The sequence below is a fragment of the Symphodus melops genome (assembly GCF_947650265.1).
Source record: "Symphodus melops genome assembly, chromosome: 6".
Taxonomy (NCBI): Eukaryota; Metazoa; Chordata; class Actinopteri; order Labriformes; family Labridae; genus Symphodus; species Symphodus melops.
In genome coordinates, this window is record NC_136696.1 from 27,848,179 (window position 1) to 27,867,081 (window position 18,903).

General features: G+C 47.8%; 1 protein-coding gene across 1 annotated transcript; it reads left to right on the forward strand.

Annotated features, from left to right (window-relative positions):
• Positions 1 to 1,415: 1,415 nt before the first annotated feature.
• On the forward strand, positions 1,416 to 17,064 carry wasla (WASP like actin nucleation promoting factor a). The gene is given in 14 exon segments (XM_079346473.1): positions 1,416 to 2,164; positions 5,562 to 5,696; positions 6,522 to 6,608; positions 7,036 to 7,132; positions 7,707 to 7,730; positions 10,651 to 10,852; positions 11,123 to 11,165; positions 13,120 to 13,273; positions 14,087 to 14,196; positions 14,199 to 14,237; positions 14,239 to 14,429; positions 14,431 to 14,719; positions 14,808 to 14,916; positions 15,682 to 17,064. Coding segments are annotated over 14 exon segments (1,647 nt in total). The 5' UTR covers positions 1,416 to 2,059; the 3' UTR covers positions 15,744 to 17,064.
• Positions 17,065 to 18,903: the final 1,839 nt, after the last annotated feature.

The window sequence follows — 18,903 nt, forward strand, 5'->3', positions numbered from 1 at the left end:
CTGTAAATATCACTCCACATAATGGATCTAATTCAGGGTTCCTAAACTTTAATGCTTGTGACCCCAAAAATCACTTAACTAACTTACTTACTGCCCTATACTTGTGCTAATGGCAATAAACATGCTCTAAACTAAACTGAAATTAAAAACAAAAAGTCAGAACTAAATGGAAATATCAAAAATAATGAAAAATCCCAAAGTAATATAAGCCTGAATAATCCTCTTTAATAATGCAGTTATTGCTTTGTAATTTTCGGGGCTAATGTGCATAAAGTCATCTTGTGTTTATTTGTGTGTAGCATTGTTTTTAAGCATATCGAATAAAATGTAGATAGTTTATTATGGTGGTCAAATAGACGTTAAAAAAGGCTTATTTAACATTTAAATGTGCACTGTGTAGTTTTTGGGGAGAAATGTGAACGTTAGAGAAATGAACAGATTCTGTGGTATTTGTTCATAACACTACACTAGTCGTGGGCGGATCGATCCAAATATAGATAATATCGATACCAACGTTAATGTTGATATTGAATGATACCTGAAAAAATCTGAATTTCCCCTCGTGGGATTAATAAAGTGTAAATTATTATTAATTATACCTGTGCAATGAGATCGATACTTGTCACGTGTCAGTTTCTCTCCTGTATTTCTGCACTGAGGAGGCGACCTGACTTTCTGTCTTTAAGTGCTGCTGCTTTGTCCCCCCCCCCCCCCCCCCCCCTGCTGTTTTGATTTTGTACCTTCACGTGACTCAGAAGCGGCAGGTAGCACACCAGCTGCACGGAGACGGAGCACTGAGCCGAGGAGCTGGAGAAAGCAAGAGGAGCGCGGTGTGGATGTACAGTATTTTAAAGCCAAAAATTAAACAACGGCAAGTTGTCATTTGGACATAAAATACAGTGGTAAAACTACAAATTTATTTAAACACATAAAAAATCATCCAGACCCGCACCCCCGACCCAATATCCAGGTACATACCATAGACTGTAAAAATATAATATGTAATATATACATACACGCACGCACACTCAATTAGTTGCTGTAACGCTAAAGATAAAGTGCTGCATGAGAAGTTGTAGTCTCTTAGCTTAGGACAACATGCTGCAGGTCTTAGGACATGCTGCAGGTCTTAGGACAACATGCTGCAGGTCTTAGGACATGTTGCAGGTCTTAGGACAACATGCTGCAGGTCTTAGGACAACATGCTGCAGGTCTTAGGACATGCTGCAGGTCTTAGGACAACATGCTGCAGGTCTTAGGACATGTTGCAGGTCTTAGGACAACATGCTGCAGGTCTTAGGACATGCTGCAGGTCTTAGTCCTTTACTCCTCTGTTATTCCCCCCTCTCCTCCGCCATCTGGCTCCTCCCCCCCTGCTACGTCACATTCCATCCCGTTCCACGCGCTAAACCCCGCCCCTCCCCTTTTCCCTCCTCAAGGCTGCATTCCTGCTGCCACATCGGACCGAACCATGTGGCGTGAGCGACGACACAAAACCTGAAAATCAGACAAAATATACGAATTACACGCAATTTATGGAGAGTAGATTTTAAAAATAGAACCCGTCGTGTGTGTGTGTGTGTTCGATACATGAAATCATTGATCCATAATACACTGGTTAGTACAGTTAGTCCCAAACCCCTCCCCCCTGTCGGCTCTCTTTAAAGTGGTCTGCTCCGTCTTGCGTCCATGTTGGATGTACGCATCGATGCTGCAGCTGCTGGACTTCCCGAATGAAAAGTTGAGCGTTTGGCTGCGCACAGACCCGCAGTGAGGGACATTTTGTTGATCCAGCACTAAAAAGGAGACGTCACGGTTCTTGCTTAACCAGGAGCAAGCCCGGAAACCGACACCTCCCCCCATCCTCCTCCTCCGCCTGATCTCCTCCGCCCCTCCAGCTCGGAGTCGGACTCGGCGGAGATGATCCGGTTGCAGGCCACAGCAACCGGAGCCCGCATGGATCTTCTGCTATAATAAGAAGTGCTTGCTGCCTCCTCCTTGAAGGGACACCTGCTTTATTTTTTGGAGAGAACCAGAGAAAAACAAAAAATCCCGAGCCATGAACAGCCACCCTCCTCCCCGCAGGTCTGCTAACATCGGCTCCATCCTCCTGACCCCGCAGGAGAACGAGTGCCTGTTCGGCTACCTGGGCAGGAAATGCGCCGTAAGTTCCCCCCCCCCCCCACACACACACACACACACACACACACACACACACACACACACACACTCTGTTTACCACCTTTCAGAGTTCAAGAAGGTGCAGGTGTCTTAAAAACACCACCTGCACGTGCTCTTCTAATCCCGGCTACCCCTCCCTGTTTGGCTGCAGAGATCTGAGGTGCTCAAACTAAAAGAGGGGGGGGGGGGGGTCAGTGCACTGGTGGTGCAACGAAATCCATGACCCTGCACACTTCTTGACATTTTGTTCTGCTTGCACAAAGCGTGTTTTTTTAAAAACATGGCGACCCAATTTGCAAACGTGTGCGCGCATTAACCTGTGTTATATAAGATTTATTCTGAGGCTGACTCAGCTATTAATAAAGTGTTGGAAACACAGCAGGCACAGGTGACTCGTGTTTGAATACAGGACAATACAGTGCAATTATAGCTGTCATACAACACGGGACACATTAAGGCAAGAAAGAATCTGATTTTTAAAGTTAATATGGAGAAATAAAAGGTGTGAGACTCCGTGCAGGGATGTGACCATTCACCATATGATTCAGCCTGTGGAAGGAGAAACTCAGGGGGGGAAGTTGTCTGCGTTCCTCTGGCAAACATCAGAACGCCATAAAAGCGTCCAGACTGTTGTTGTGTATCCTGAAGCACATCTGATCTAACAGAACCAGAACCTGCAGGAGACCCAGCAGGGCTCCAGGTGGGACGCCAGACGCATCCTGCAGGGCTGTACGTAACACAGACACGAGGCAATTCACAACGCTTTAAATACATGAAAACAAAGCTTTAAGGTAAGAGTGCAACAGAAATAAAAAAGATTGGACATCATTAAAAGAGAAAAGTGTAAAAGTGCTGCAAACATGTAGCGTGACGTGTAAGACGTCTGTTACATCTCTGAAACCATCCACGTGTAGCGCAGCGTCTCCCAGCTCGCTCTCAGGCAGGTTTCCAGGAGCTCTCCGACAGGTGGACTGACTTTGTTAAAACGTTTTTTAAAAAATGTGAGGACAGGAAATGCATCTCTTTCCACTCTTCATATATTTGTATGTGTAAGTGGACTTTTGTTTTCTTGGTCTTCGATGTGGATTTTCAGTAAAATAGCTGACTATGTGGCACAATAACAAGTTTTTTTTTGTTTTGTTCTTGGACTTTGATGTGAATTTAAGATTATTAATAAGAATTTGTTTTTTTTGTAGCTCTTGGTGACTTTCACTTTTTTCAAAGAAGGTTGGACACCGCTGATGTAAACAGTTTTTTTTCTTTATACAAAGGACATGTGCGTCATGTCTTTTCTGCTTTGCAGGGATTGGCTGAAGTTACAGGATGGAGCAATGTTTGATGTATTGACGCTGAATCTGTTTGACCCCCCCAAACAGGAAACTTTAAATCCTTGTCTTCATTATCATTTCTTATTTTGAAAATCCTCAAGCTGAGACTTCCTGTCAGGAAAGGTTACAGGGAGTTATTGAGTCCGCAGCGCGTCCTTCATGTCCGTCAGTGTTTATATTACATATGGAGGCGGGACAGGAAGCGTCCCGCTCTCTTCATAGACGGGACGATTTGATGCATCCAAACTAAAACGATGAACCGTGGCCGTACACTGCCACCTCATCTGTTTTTTTTTTTTTTTTTTCTGGGCTCGATGTGAGGTGAAGGTTTCAGGACGGCTCAGCAGGTTTTGAATGTCAGACTCTGCAGGTTTCAGAGGCCGGCCTGCAGGACGGTTCTACATGCAGGCTGACACACACAATAACAGGGTGTGTTTGTTTCACACACATTATTAGTATTATCTTCTGTTGGATCAGATCACAGATTGAAGTCCTGGAGGTTTTTTTGTTTTTTTTGTCAGATCAGGAAGTTGAGAAATAATAAAACCAGAGGCGAAGAGAGGAGCTGGTCTTGTTCAGAGACTTTGTGTCTTCTGTACTAATGCACAGATGGAGGGGTTTTTGGGGGGTTTGGGGGGGGGGGGGGGTCTTTCTCAAAGACGGATTAGAAAGTTAGACGGATGTCTGACTGCATGTGCGGATAAAAGTTGTGCTGCCAATCTGAAAAATGAAACCTGAGATATTCCACGTGGTGTCAGGTTTATTAAAGAGAGGCTCTCTTTAAAGACATCTGATCATGTAAGCTTCCTGATTTATGGAGCTAATTTCCTAATCCGGCTTTGAAGAGATTGTGGAGGATTTATCTGGAGGCAGATTACATGAAAAGTTTTTGGGAAGCTCTGACTTGGATGAGTTTTGGATGGAGGACTGTTGGACGCTCACAGCTGGTTTTTCTAAAAGTTACAGCCAGGTCATCTTCATCAACGCTGACTTTACCGTCCGAAAGACGGGACAGACGAGAAACGTTAGAAACACGACAGGAAAGATTAGGAAGTCTTTCACAATAAAAGAGATTCCCTGGATTTTTGTCGTTTTCGTTTGATTTTCCGAAGGAGAAAAAACTAGCGAGCAGTGTCGGTTGTACTTTGGTAGCTTTAAAAAAAAAAACTTCATTAACAAATACAAGAAACAGGAAGTAGAATACTGTAAGGAGGAAATCAAGGTGAGATTTGGAAGCGGTTACCATGGTGACCTGGCTGAACCTTCAGAAGCTGATGGGTCATGTGACCCACAGATAGTTTCACTCTTTGCTCTTCACTGAGACTCAGCAGGAGTTGAAATGAGACGTTAAACAGCGTGACCTCTGACCTCTTCCTGAGTGCTGCCAAGTGTTTCCTGCTCGTCCTCTGACCTGCACTCGTAAATCACAGAGGAGGAAAAACCGGCCCTGTGGCATTCCCCCCCCCCCCCCCCCCCGCCCTGCCCGCCGGCGCCTGGACTTACTTCAAACCCCCGAGCAGAAGAGTGGGAGGACAGGACGGTGCTGCTTCCTGTCAGGCAGACACCGAGGTCAAAGCCCAACACTCTGAAACATGAAATGAAAAACTCGCCGTGAGGTCAAAGAGGTCACGCGCCGCCCCACAGAGTTTACCATAAAATGTTTTTAAGGTCGTCCACGAAAATGTTTCACGGAGAAGTGTCTGAGAACCGTCTCCATGGCGACGGTCAGGCGAGATGCACGTGAAGTCTGATGTGGCGTGATTTGTATCTTGGTGTCAGAGGATCCATTGTGCAGATATTTCCATATCTGACCTGGGATCTGATTTCCTGATCAGGTGACCTCGTCTTGTCTCCAGACTGGTGCAGCAGGTGTCTCATCCTGCTTTAAATGTTTTGCATCGTGTCGGCTTCCTCTTCCTCGCCAGGTTGCGGCGTGCAGCTTTGTGGCCACGCTCCACGTGTGTCTCAGCTCCTCCTCCATTCAGCAGCTGTGTCCAGATGATTTCATGCAGATGACCCGTGTGCCTCTTGCCCCCCCCCCCCCCCCCCCAGACGCTGTGCTCGGCGGTGGTCCAGGTGTACGGAGCTGATCGGAGCTGCAGCTGGGTGAAGAGGTGCTGCGGCGTGGCCTGCCTGGTCAAAGACAACCCGCAGAGGTCCTACTTCATCCGAGTGTTCGACATCAAGGTGAGCAAGCTCTCTGCACGACGCCACACGCAGCCACGAATCCAAGACCACAAACATCAACAACATAAACAACAACAGGCCGAATTAACACAAGGAGCTTATTCCACGTCTTCGGCTAACTCCGCAGACAGAAGACGAAGCGCCGTCTCTTCTTCTGCGGGGCGATAGAGCGCCCTCTGGCTGCTGATGTGTGGTTCATGTCAGTCAGTGTGCACGCAGACTGTTTGGATTTAGAAGTCGCAGGACAAGCCAAACGATGAAAAAGATCAAAGTGAAGGACCAGCTGATCTCTGTTTCCTGTTTGAAGCTCACACAGAGCCTGAATATATCAGCCATCAAACCTGCAGCAAACCCTCTTTCTCTTTTTTTTGTTTCTGTTTATGTTGCATGATTTATTTTATTTATTTTTTTGACTGAGCGTGGATTATTTGGTGGTGCATTCAGGCTCCCCTCACACGCAGTAATCCGAATGCACCGAGTGCTGATCCTGACTCGTCAGATGTGTTTACATTTTACAAGATCAGACTCTGTTAAAGGTGGAGTGTGTAGTTCTCTCTGCTTGTAAACAGAGCGGCCTCGTGGCACACGTCCTGCAGGATGACGCTTCATCTCAGCGTCTGTCATAACCTGACCTCTCACCTGCTCGCCGTCATCAGCCCGAGAAACACAACACGCTTCAGAGGGGACACACACACACACACACACATACACGTGTCAGCGCCTGACTCCATGTTTTAAAGGTGGAACCTCCATCTTTCGATTTTAGCGACTTGAGTGTGACGCTGGAGTTCAGTAAGGTTTGCTTCTGTCTGCTTGTTTCTGCAGGAAGGGAAAACGATGTTTGAACAGGAGCTGTACCACAACTTCTCCATCAGCAGCGCCAGGTCCTACTTCATCTCTTTCACCGGAGACGTGAGTCTTCCTCCTCTTCCTCCTGCAGCTCAAAGTGCAGAAACACAAAGCTGCATGTTCATTAGAAGAGGACGTTTAGATTTCATGTCTCCGGGCTTTAGTTCCTCTTCGTCTCTGCAGAAGTCAGACTGAAAAAAGTTTCCCAAACTTTCTTTCACGCTCGCACAGAAAAAAGTTTTCGTCCTACGCTGCATCCTCACTCACACTTTATCCAGAGTTATTTCTGCAGACAGTCTGAGTGAGCGAGCGAGAGAGAGAGAGAGAGAGGAGGAGGAGGCATTCATTAACCTGCATCTTAGATCAGGGCTCACGTCCTTCATGTTAGTCTTTGATTCATATGAAGAAACATTCCCAGCTGTTTCCTTCCTGCTGCTCGTGGATCAGCTTCCAAAGTGTTTAATGACTTTCCTCTCTCGTGTCCTCTCAGACGTGTCAGGTCGGTCTGAACTTTGCAAGTGAAGAAGAAGCCAAACGATTCCGAGCCGCCATCAACGACCTGCTCAACAGACGACAACGCAAGACTGGTAAACCCACCGAACCAGACTCTCGCTCTCTTTCTTTTTCTCTCTCTCTCTCTCTCTCTCTCTTTTTCCTCGTCTCTCTCTCTTTTTTTTCTCTCTCTCTCTCTTTTTTCTCTCCCTCTCTCTCTCTCCCTCTCCTTTTTTCTCTCTCTCTCCCTCGCTCTTTTTCTCTTTCCCTCTCCCTCTCTCTCTCTCTCTCTAACTCACACTAAGCTTTGCTGCTGACCACACTTCAAACCCGTCTGCTGCACCGACTCACACCAGCTTCGAGCACGCTTCCAACTCTGCTTCTGTTGCCGTGGTGACGAGACAAACGTCGCCATCTTTAGATTTTATCGAAGGTTAAACTCCTGCTGTCGTGAAATGTGACGTCATGAAACACCTCTGAGCTCTCTCTCCTCTTCCACTAACACGGACGACTGTCGCAGCTTCTCCCCGCGCTCTCTCGCCGCCGTAAAGTGGCGCTAACTGAACTCTTGTCTCGCTCGCCCACTCTCTCTCTCTCTCTCTCTCCACGCTCCTGAACGTGCTCCTGTGGATCTTTGTTCTGAAGCTGTGCACTTTGTTCTTTTTGCAGAGAAGCGAGGCGACCCTAAGAATGGTACGTTCAACTCTTCACTTCCTTCCACTCGTCACGTCTTTGTTTACAACTCTGACGTGTTTAATGATGATGTCACAGTTTATCCACAACACGCCGCTTTATTTAAAGCTTCACGCGTCATGACTGACGGCACACGACTATCAGCATCCGCTTTCCAGTTCCCAACACAAACAGAGCCAATGTTTCAAATTATAAATAACTTTTTTGTCCCCCCCAAAAAAAACAAACAAACAAATTTGATGTTTACTGATCCTTCAGACGGTTTCTAAGGCGAGTCACAAAAAGCACCAAAAGAAAGACGAATAAAAACAGGAAGTCGTCGGTGCATCGTTCACGTAGACTCATCATCCTCCTCTGGGTCTCGTCTGTCATTGGTCGAAAGGCCGGCCAATCAGAGGGCTGACGTGTAAAAACATGCCACCCCTTCCTGCTCCTGTGTTCACGCCTTCTTTGGGCTGTGGGAGGAGGACACACACACACACACACACACACACACACACACACACACACAGCAGCCCCTGTGTATTTGAAGGTCTTGTTTTCACAGCAGTCTGTGTTTGTGGTCGTTTGCTGACACGTTGGCGGCGGCGTTGCTTAGGCGCAGTGACTCACACACTGACCCAGAGACGAGCCTGCTGCAGGTTAATCTGAGCAGCAGGAAGTCCATCTGTGCCATCTGCAGACCACATGCTCTCTGTCGTCGTTCCTAATCTGTAATCCTCCACTCGGCGTCTTTTTGTTGACTTGAGTCATAGCAGGAAGTGAACGTCCACTGAATATTATGATTCAGACAGCGGAGGAGGATCCAGCACAGATGCTCACCCTAATGGCCGACAGCGGTACTGCAACCAATTAAATCCCCCAAATCTTGATTTTCCATGTTGACGTCACAAACAGCAGATGAGAGATGTTTTTTAATTTCCTGCGTGACATGTTTTCAGTTGAGTTGACTTCTTTATGTGCAGACGTCTGGCCCCGCCCCCTTTTTTTCTTTTTGTGCAATGATGCTGCAAAAAAAAAAAGTGCGAGGAGGATCGGTGCTGTTTCGTCTGAAGGTTGAAAAAAACCCAGATCTGTGCAGCTCGTTTCTCTCGCACAGAAACTTTCCAGAGCCGCCATCTTTACTTGATTCTGTTTGCCTTCACCTCGTCACCTCCAGAGAGCTTTCACTGAGCGTGCACCGTGTTGCCAAACACTGCGGAGCAGGATTAACATGAACTCAGCAAAATCCTCCAACTCTCCAATCGACTCTGCGGCTCGGAGCCTCCCGTCGTTCTGTCATCGCAGCCACACACATTCATTCTGACATTTCACTGAAAGACGAGCGTCTCCCTCGTCTCCTCGTTATGAGAGCAGCCGCAGAAACACTGAACCTCCCAGATTGTTCTCTCAGTACCCGCTGTGAACTTTTGAACTCGGTCACATCCTGCGTCCTAAAAAACTTGTTGTTGCTTTCTGCTCTTTTCTGGGCAAACAGCTCGTCTACTGTAGCAGGCTGAACCCTACCCGGTTACCATGACAACGAGTTCACCCTTTTCTGACCTAAAAAAGTTATTTAGTTGTTTATATATATATATATAATTTTTTAAATAATTTATTATATTTTATTTTGTATTTATTATATTTATTTAGAAATGTATATATATTTTATATTTATTATATATATTTTTTACATATTTTTATATATTTTACATTTTATTACAAATATATATATATATTTTTACATGTTTTTTATATATATTTTATTCACGTTCAGACTTTTCCAGATGTGTGGAGACACAGAGAGAGAGACGAGCTGCGTCGTGTTTCCTCACATCTGTCGAGCCCGTGCTTTTACAATGAACTGGGGGGGGGGGGAGAGAGAGCTGCTCTCTGGTTAATCAGCAGAGTAAAGACTTCAGTCAGCCGAAAGGAGGACAAGCTGGAGACGCTGCAGGTCATGAAGCTGCGTTCAGGATTCTTCTGCTGAGTGAGGAACAGTGTGCGAGTTACTGCTGATCAAAGTTCACTCTACGAGTCGCTCTGGTTAATGACACTCAATCAGGAATCTCAAGTCTTTAAAACGTCTCCAAACACATTCACCTTTTTGGCAAAGAGGCGGAGTCAGGGACGGCGCTCGTGAATGAATTCAAAGGAAGCTGTCTTCAGAAGAAAGGAAGGGTGCAATCAAAACAAAGTCAGGAGTTTTAAAACGTCCTTCAGACTTTATTTGTCCCTGGAGCCTCGTTCACACATCTTCTTCATAAAATCTGAGCCAGACGGGCTCCCAGGCCTGTGCAGGAACACGCTGCTTTAAAGTCAAACATAACTCTGCTCCTGCTCCTGGACCTGGTCGTGGTCCTGGACCTCCTCCTGGTCCTGGTCCTCCAGCAGATTTGTGTTGCTCTGTTCCTAGACATCCAGTGTTGAGGGGACTCCAGGGATTTGGACTGGGATTAGCAGTGGATTAGTAGTTATGTCAGATGCTGCTGCGGTTTGAGAGAGATTAGGAGGAATTCGAGGAGCGAGCGGTTCGGACCCACGGGAGGGGAGGAGGGGGAGGAGCCAGTCGGCGCTCATATGAGGAAAACAGTTAATCAGAGCAGGGAGGGAGGAGATCCCTGAGCTCGCTCTGATGGAGCTTCCACAAGTCACATCGTCCTCAGATTCAGATGATTTAGAATCCACAGTCTGCCCAGTCTGAGACCGAGACCAGACCCAGTCAAAATCCTTTACGAGACCAGACCTTCAAAAAGTGATGTCCAGACCTGGACCGGTTTTTACCACTAAAACACAAACAGATATTAAAATGTCAGAAAGTCTTCATTCAGCTCGTCTGTCTGTCTGTCTGTCTGTCTGTCTCTCTCTCTCTCTCTCTCTCGCTCTCTCTCTCTCGTCTCCCCCCCCCCCCCCCCCCCCCCCCCCCCCCCCCCCCCTCCAGGTCCAGCTCTGCACATGGCCACGGTGGACATCAAGAACCCGGAGATCAACAATGTGCGCTTCCACAACTCGCACAGCCACCAGCAGCCGTACCAGCTGAACAACATGCTGAGCCACAGCGGCCTGCACCGCAAAGACAAGAAGACCAAAGGCAAGAAGAAGAAGCTGACCAAGGCCGACATCGGCACGCCCAGCAACTTCCAGTGAGTGCAGCGCTCGCCGCTCGGGACCTTTACTCCATGTGCTTCATAAACCGGCCGGACTCTCAGTCCGAGTCTCACTGCAGGAACCACCAAGTCCTGCAGGGAGCATCAAGTCTGAGCTCGCTCAATGGCCACTGTGTCTTTCTGAGTGTGTGTGTGTGTGTGTGTGTGTGTTCATGCACATGGCCGGCCCATGTGAGGAACATGCTAAACTCTGTCGACGTGTGTGCGTGTGATCTCACCACAACAACTCTGTCCTGTCTTCTGCAGGCACATCGGTCACGTGGGCTGGGATCCCAACACAGGTTTTGATGTGAGTACCCACTCTTCTCACACACACACACACACACACACACACACACACACACACACACACACACACACACACACACACACACACACACACACACACACACACACACACACACACACACACACACACACACACACACACACACACACACACACACACACACACACACACACACACAGAGAGAGCAGCACAATAGTGACCTGTGTGGTGGCTGCGTGATGAATCCACACAATAGGCTCTTTTTTCTTCATGTTCGCGAACGTCTCACTGCGTGTCTCAGACGCCACACACACACACACACACACACACTCACTCTTCAGTGGTTGGACTTTGTGGTTTAGTTTGATGGAGCAGAAAAATGTGTTGTCTCAACATTTGATTTCATGAAGAGAATTTATTTTTATTTAAATTTTCGACACGCTGAGTTTGACGTCATCACCATCCTCGAGCTGATGTTAAAACGACGCTGAGCATTCTGATAGATCATGTGATTGTGATCATGTTTCGTCACACACACGTCAGCACGCTGCGGGGCCGTGTGTGTGTGTGTGTGTCCTGTTGTGAGCAGCGTTCTGTTTGCATTGATTTTTGGCGCCGCCTGTGTCCGACGCGGTTCCCTTTCAACGCTCAGATCTGTGACTCGTTGTTGACCGTTGCTGTGGCAACCGCGCACGAGCAGGTTCGACCGCCAAAGTGCGGTTTTGGTTGCTGGTGTGAGTGAGTCCGGTGCGCTTTGAAGAGCTTTGTTTGTACTTTAGTTTTAACGTCAAACTCCGAGGAAACGAAGGGAAACGGCGTGTGAAGACGGCGCCTTGAGATAAACCACAACAAAGACCTTGAATGCATCACGGCGTGCTGAGTGGGATCGTGAGCAGACTGTGTCGTCTCTCCTCTTATTTAAAGTCTGTGGTTATAAAACGCGCCCGTTTCCCGTGGCAACAGGAAGCTGCTGCGTGTCACTGATGAGCTGGTCGACCACCGACGAGCTTGACGAGCGAGCAGGATGCCGGCCGCGTTCTGTTCACTTCCTCCTAATCAGCTCCGTTTACTCTACCACAACACATTCCCAGCATGCATTGCAGCGTGACACAAAGTGTGACGGCTTCCTTGAAGGAGGTCGAGCAGGTTTTGTTGTTTCAGGCAGCTTGTAGTTCTTCCTGTCGTCCAGCAGGTGTCACTGTGACGCCGCGGCTCGGCTTCACAATGACCACGCAGGAAGGCCCCGCCCCCTTACTGTCCTGACAGACGTGCAGTAGAAACCAAATCAAGGACAGTGTTGCTGCACACACACACACACACACACACACACACACACACACACACACAGTCTCAGAAACGTCGCTGTGGAGGGAAAAAAACTCCCCCTGATCTGTTCACACCTCAGCGGGAGACTCTCCCGGGTCCGAGCTGGTCAGCGGAGAAGAAGGTCAAACAGGACGCCGCCCTTTAATCAAGTGTGCAGACGGCGTCCGTAGAGGTGGCGTGCAGTGTGCAGCCGTCAGCAGGTGATTTCTCCTTATCACATCGTCCTGCGTTCTCACGTCGGCTCACTCGGAGTCTCTGCAGGAAAAAAAAAAAAAACAACTTGAGGAGAGAAGCAGCACGCTTCTTTTTGGCCTTAACGGCGAGAGAGATCGTCTTTAGTCAGACTGAAAATATCTCAGCCATTATCTGATGGATTGCTGTGAAGGTTTGAGACACCTCGGATGGATTGCCTCAGACATTGAAGGTGGAACAGAAACTCCTGATGGATTGGAACCAAACTTTTCTGTACAGCTTCAAAGTGTTTCAGTGCAAAGTTCAGCTTTTCTAAGTTTGTATTAAAAAACACTTTTTAAGATTTAAATGTTCCTCTTTGTTCTGGATCTCTCTTTGAACACGAAGGGTTAACCTTGAACCAGCCGACACAAACGTGCACGTCTGAAACGCTCTTTGTGTGTTTTTTCTTTCTCAGCTGAACAACCTGGACCCGGAACTCAAGAACCTGTTCGACATGTGCGGCATCTCGGAGGCTCAGCTGAAGGACCGCGAGACGTCCAAGGTCATCTACGACTTCATCGAGAAGAAGGGCGGCGTGGAGGCCGTGAAGAACGAGCTGAGGAGGCAGGGTGAGGACCAACACACACACACACACACACACACACACACACACACATTAAACACGATCTTCTGTCAGACTTTGTGATCGTCTGTGACAGACTCTGCTCCTTCCCGTCCCCGACTTTCTTTCTCTCCATGTTTTATTCATGTTAAACTGCAAACGATTGAAATCAGCCGTGAAGAGCCGAGTGTGAGCTGAATCTGAATGGTGTGTGTGTGTGTGTGTGTGTGCTTTAGAAGACAATACGAGAGATCTGTTGACGAGTTTTGGAGTATTATTGGTTGTCACTATATTTTATTAACACCTGGAGGTGTCACTTGTTGTTTTTTCTGACTAACATTGTCGGAGCTGGAATAAGATTTTGTCTTTAAAAGGATTTAAAGGTGACATGATCTCCTCCTCCTCGTCAAGAAGTTTAAATCAGTGTCAGAACTCCTCTTCATCATGTGTGTGAAGTGTGTTGTTGTAAATGTCTATCATGTCTATAAACCCCTCTATTTCAGCCCTGCTCAGAACAGGCTGTTTCTGTGTCTGTAGCTTTAAATATGTAAATGAGCTGTGTATGACCACGCCCCCTCTCTGGAAGGGCTCGGGTGTACTCGCTGCTTTCTGGCTCCATGTCCTATTGTTTACGGTGAGAAGGCAGACTCAGAGGGCAGAACAAACACCTAGCTGTGGGAGTGTCACCCACCTGGGGGAGGGGCTACTGCCCCTTTGTGATGTCATGAGGGGAACATTTCCAAACAGCCCGTTTGATCACACTGAAAATAAAATGTGTGAGAGACAAACTTCAGGTGTGTTTTTTCGCTATCTCCTGCAGCTCCCCCTCCACCTCCTTCTCGTGGCGGCGGCGGCGCTCCTCCTCCTCCTCCTCCTCCCCCCCCATCACAGCACAGCTCCGCCTCCTCCTCCCCCTCCCCCGTCAAGAGGGGGGGCGCGGGGCCCCGCCTCCCCCTCCTCCATCCAGAGCCCCCCGCCTCAGCTCCTCCCCCTCCACCTCCAACCAGACCAGGGACTCTCGGAGCCCCGCCTCCCCCACCTCCTCCCAACAGGGGGGGTCACCAGCCTCCTCCTCCTCCCCACCATCACCACCACCAGCCTCCCCCTCCCCCTCCTCCTCCCTCTTCCTCACACTCTACCGTCGCTCCTCAAGCCCCGCCCCCCTCCACCTCCTCCTCTGACCCACCAGCCTCCAGTCAGCAGCGGTGGCGCCCCAGCTCCGCCTCCCCCACCTCCTCCTCCACCTCCTCCCCCCCCTCCGGAGCTGGACGGCATCGGTGGCGGAGGAGACTCTCCTCACTCGCCGAGCCCCGGCGGGAAGTCGGCGCTGCTGGAGCAGATAAGGGGAGGAGCCCAGCTGAAGAAGGTGGAGCAGAACAACCGAGCGCCAGCCTCTGGCATCGGACGGGACGCCCTGCTGGACCAGATCCGACAGGGGATCCAGCTCAAGACTGTAAGACCACCACACCAATGTGAATCATGCAGTTGATGAATCGTTGGATTCACTCATGTGGACTGGATCCTTGTTTGTGTGTCTCCAGGTACCAGATCATCCAGAGTCTGGCCCGCCAACGCCGGCGCCCACATCAGGCATCGTCGGCGCCCTCATGGAGGTGATGCAGAAGAGGAGCAAAGCCATCCATTCCTCAGGTAACAACATCAGCGTTAAATGAGCGTGTGAACAGTGCATCGGTTAGCGCTGTCGGCTCACAGCGAGGAGGTTGCTGGTTTGAATCCAGGAGCCTCTCTGTGTGGAATCTGCATGTTCTTCCCCGTGCATGGCGTGGGTTCTCTCCGGCTTCCTCCCACAGTCCAATCACACGCTGGTTAGCTTACCTGCTGAATCACTCCCATGATTCCCCGCCAGCCTCCGTGTCGTCTTTTGTTCGCGTTTTCATTGAGAGCCTCCTGCTGGTGGAAGCTACACACTGCGCTTTTAATGAAGACACGAGTGGTGAATAAAAGAAAAGGTGAATAAAAACGACCACATCGACTGAAACATTCGCTCGTGTTTAGATTCACCTTCTGACACCGTGAGCGCCGTTTGATTCGACCACTCGTGTCGACAGGTTTTGGATTTATCTCGGCCTCTGTGGGCTTTTGTCGCATCGGCTCTGCAAAAACTCACAGCTCGCCATCGACTTTGAGGCAGGAACAGGTGTCATCAGGTGTACTGTGCGTTAAAGGCCAGGCAGCAAAGGTTTTAATTTTCTCTTAGTAAAGTTATGACCTCGATCAGACGTGTGAATTAGACAGGCTAACGGGGACGTTTCCTGGAGAAGTTAGCTCGCTGTTTGAGGCGTCTAAAATGATCTCTCTTCATTTAGCTTTTAAAAGGAGAAAAAAAAGTGGAACTTTTCCCTTCAAAAGAAATCTCATCTGTCTTCTTTTTTTTTTTTTTTTTTTTTAACCCAGACGAAGACGAGGACGACGAAGAAGACGAGGACTTTGAGGATGACGACGAGTGGGAGGACTAGTGACGAAGTCTCTCCTCCGATCTCGCCAGTCGTCGACACAAAAAAAAAAAAAAAAACATCTTAAAAATCTTCCAGCATCTGACTAAAACTGTAATGTAAATGTTGTATGAAATTGGCTGTATATTTATTTTTGCCTTTTTTTCTGCTTTTTAAAAAAAAAAAAAAGATAATCTGTGCAATACCTCACCTGTCCGTCATCGTCATGTTCACCCCTCCCCCCCCCCCCCTCCCACGGGAAACCACCTGTTGTTAGAAAGCACTTAGCGCCCCCTTCAGCACAAAAGCGGGGAGACACCGCCGGCTTCATTTCATGGTAGATGATGGATCAGACCAGACGAGCTCCTTCGGGGAGGATTCTGTGTGCACATCTCTTCGTGTTTTCATTCCTCGTCTACAGAAACTGAAAAGGGAGACGTCCGTGCGACCAAACAGGCAGGATCCTCTTTGTGTTTGACCGCGGTCCGTTTTAAACCCCAGATGACACTATTTTCATGACCCTGAGTTTCCTAATAAATACTAGTTTAGTCGTGTTATTTTTTCATGAATCCTTTGACCAAAATGCGGCTTTTTAGTCGCCTCCTTCATGTCGAGTTTCTCTTCCTGTTTTTCTTTTTTTTTTTTTGTATGAAGTCACAGCCGTTTATTTGCACACACACACCGTCGATATAATCGTTGAGTTTCAGGCGTGCGTGTGTCACATGTTTCTGTTCTTTTCAGCAGCGTTCTCAAAAGACTGACCTTTAAAAACACGGCTGAGCTTCAGGGTTTGGGACTTCTTCTTTCTTTGTTGTTGTTTAATACGTGAACTCGCACATTCTGTGGCATTTGTGAAACGATGGACGTTTTGTTCTCAATCTCTGATTGGTTGTTTCTGTTGTGACATCATCATTCCGTTATTTCCTGCAGGAGGGAAATCCTCTGCGGCGCTCGGGTCAGTATTTCAAACTCAAATCACGCCGTGCATAGATCAGAACGTCCTGCTCCATCTTTCATTTAACAAAGAATCGTTTTTTATGCAATGCGACTGAAAACGCCTCCTCGCCGAGACTAAATAATAATAATAATAATGAACCAAATGTGGCGTTTGCGAGCAGCTTGTGGGTTTGGCGATTGCTTGTGACCCTCCATGTGCAAAGAGGTAACTCATGCTCGTTTTAACTGTTCGTCTACGAGTTCTTACCGTCCTCCAGCGAGGCTTAATGCTGCACCGACACGCCGAGATACTGACAGAGAAAACCTGTGAAAAGGGTCGGGAGGGGAGGGATGGGGGGGCAATGAGAATACTAAATTGTATACTTAAATAAATGTTAATATTTACTGAGATCTGTGACTCTTGTTTTTTCTTTTTATTAACCTGCTGAAGTGAACGAATTTCCAAACTCCATTCGATCTGCAGAGTTTCTTTGCACCTTTAAGAAAAAGTTAAAGACCCAGCTCTTTATGAACACCTCCCACCTTAATAATGATGGTTTTGTTTGATAATGACGATTTACAGATGTTTTCTCGGATGATTAGAACTTATGAACAGCACCTCTGGTCACTTCCTGTCAGCTCCTCTGGTCACTTCCTGTCGGCTCCTCTGGCCACTTCCTGTCGGCAACTCTGTTCACTTCCTGTCAGCACCTCTGGTCACTTCCTGTCAGCAACTCTGTTCACTTCCTGTCAGCACCTCTGGTCACTTCCTGTCAGCAACTCTGTTCACTTCCTGTCAGCGCCTCTGGTCACTTCCTGTCAGCTGTCAGAGCGCTCAGACCGAGACGAGCCCATCCATGTAACGGACAAATCCCCATGTGTGCAGGGGGCGTGTCCATCACTTAGACCGTAACAACAGGAAGCTTGCGTTCGTAAAGGGGGATAAAAATCAAATTATGAATAAATTATTCGTTCTTATAGAAAGAGGTGTTTTCCATCTAATCACAGTGATGGGGTGGGAATCCGATTAATAGTGCACCCAGAGACCTTCAAAGTCCGAGGCCGACTTCGAGTACTGCAAAACCCTCAAAGTGCAGCAGCATGCACCTGACCTTTTTCCAAAACGACGGTCCAACAGCAAGCTGTGCAAGCCGTCAGATAGAAGGTGACGCAGCACGAAGATATCTACGACGGTGGTGTTAGTGCTATTTACGAAGCAACGTGGCGTCCACCCCCCCCCCCCCCCCACGGGCTTCAGAAAAGTCGTTACGCAGACACGCGCTTTGTCTCTCAGCACTCTAGAAGAGAAGGATTTGATGTTCCTCCAATTAAACTTTGGTTTAACATTCACGTGGCATTTGATAAATGTAATGTGGTGTAATGAGGGGGTCACTCACTGAGGCTTCAATCCCCTCTGAGTCTCCCTGCTGGGGGTCCAGATTTACTCTGAGCAGCTGTTAATGAACTTCAGTGTGTGTGTGTGTGTGTGTGTGTGTGTGTGTGTGTGTGTGTGTGTGAGAGAGAGCAGAGTGATTCACATTCAGAAGGCTACATATCCAGCTCTGCTGTTTATCAGACTGGGCGCACTCCTGATTTTAAACACCGGTCACGACAACACTTTTTTTCTTTCTCCACGTCGTCACTGTGATTTGAAGGGAGCAGCTCTTTCATCAATTTATTCATAATTAGATTTTTATCCCCTGGTCATGTCCGCAGTCTAAGTAAAGGACCACACGCCCCCTGAACACAAGATGAGGATTTCTCCGTGAAATTGATGGTCCTGGTCTGATTCGACCTTGATCCCTAGACGTCTTGGTCTCGGAGCCCTCTGGTCTCAGGATGCATTTGTCCAAAGTCATATCCACCTGATGACATCACACAGTTCCTTCGAGCTGTTCGGAGTCACTTTGGTATCTCGAAGCTCTTTCTGAAGGGCCGTACTGTACTTCAAAAATAAAAGCTTGGTTGAAATCAAACCACAGGTAAAGTGCTCTTAGCTTAACGCCGAACAACATTTCAAAATAAAAGCCCTACAATTTGTTTTGTTTGGAGTGATGGAATTTTTAACATCCAATTCTTTAGCATGTTAAGAAATGTAAGGGTTGAATCTTATCTTCCTCTATCCTCTGATATCTTTCCAGTAAAGGCACAAAAAGCCCCAAAATTAAATCTTTTAAATTGTGTTTAATTGTGATTAACAATTGAAATTTTACGATTAAAAAATGGACAGTTTGAAAGCCCTAAAATG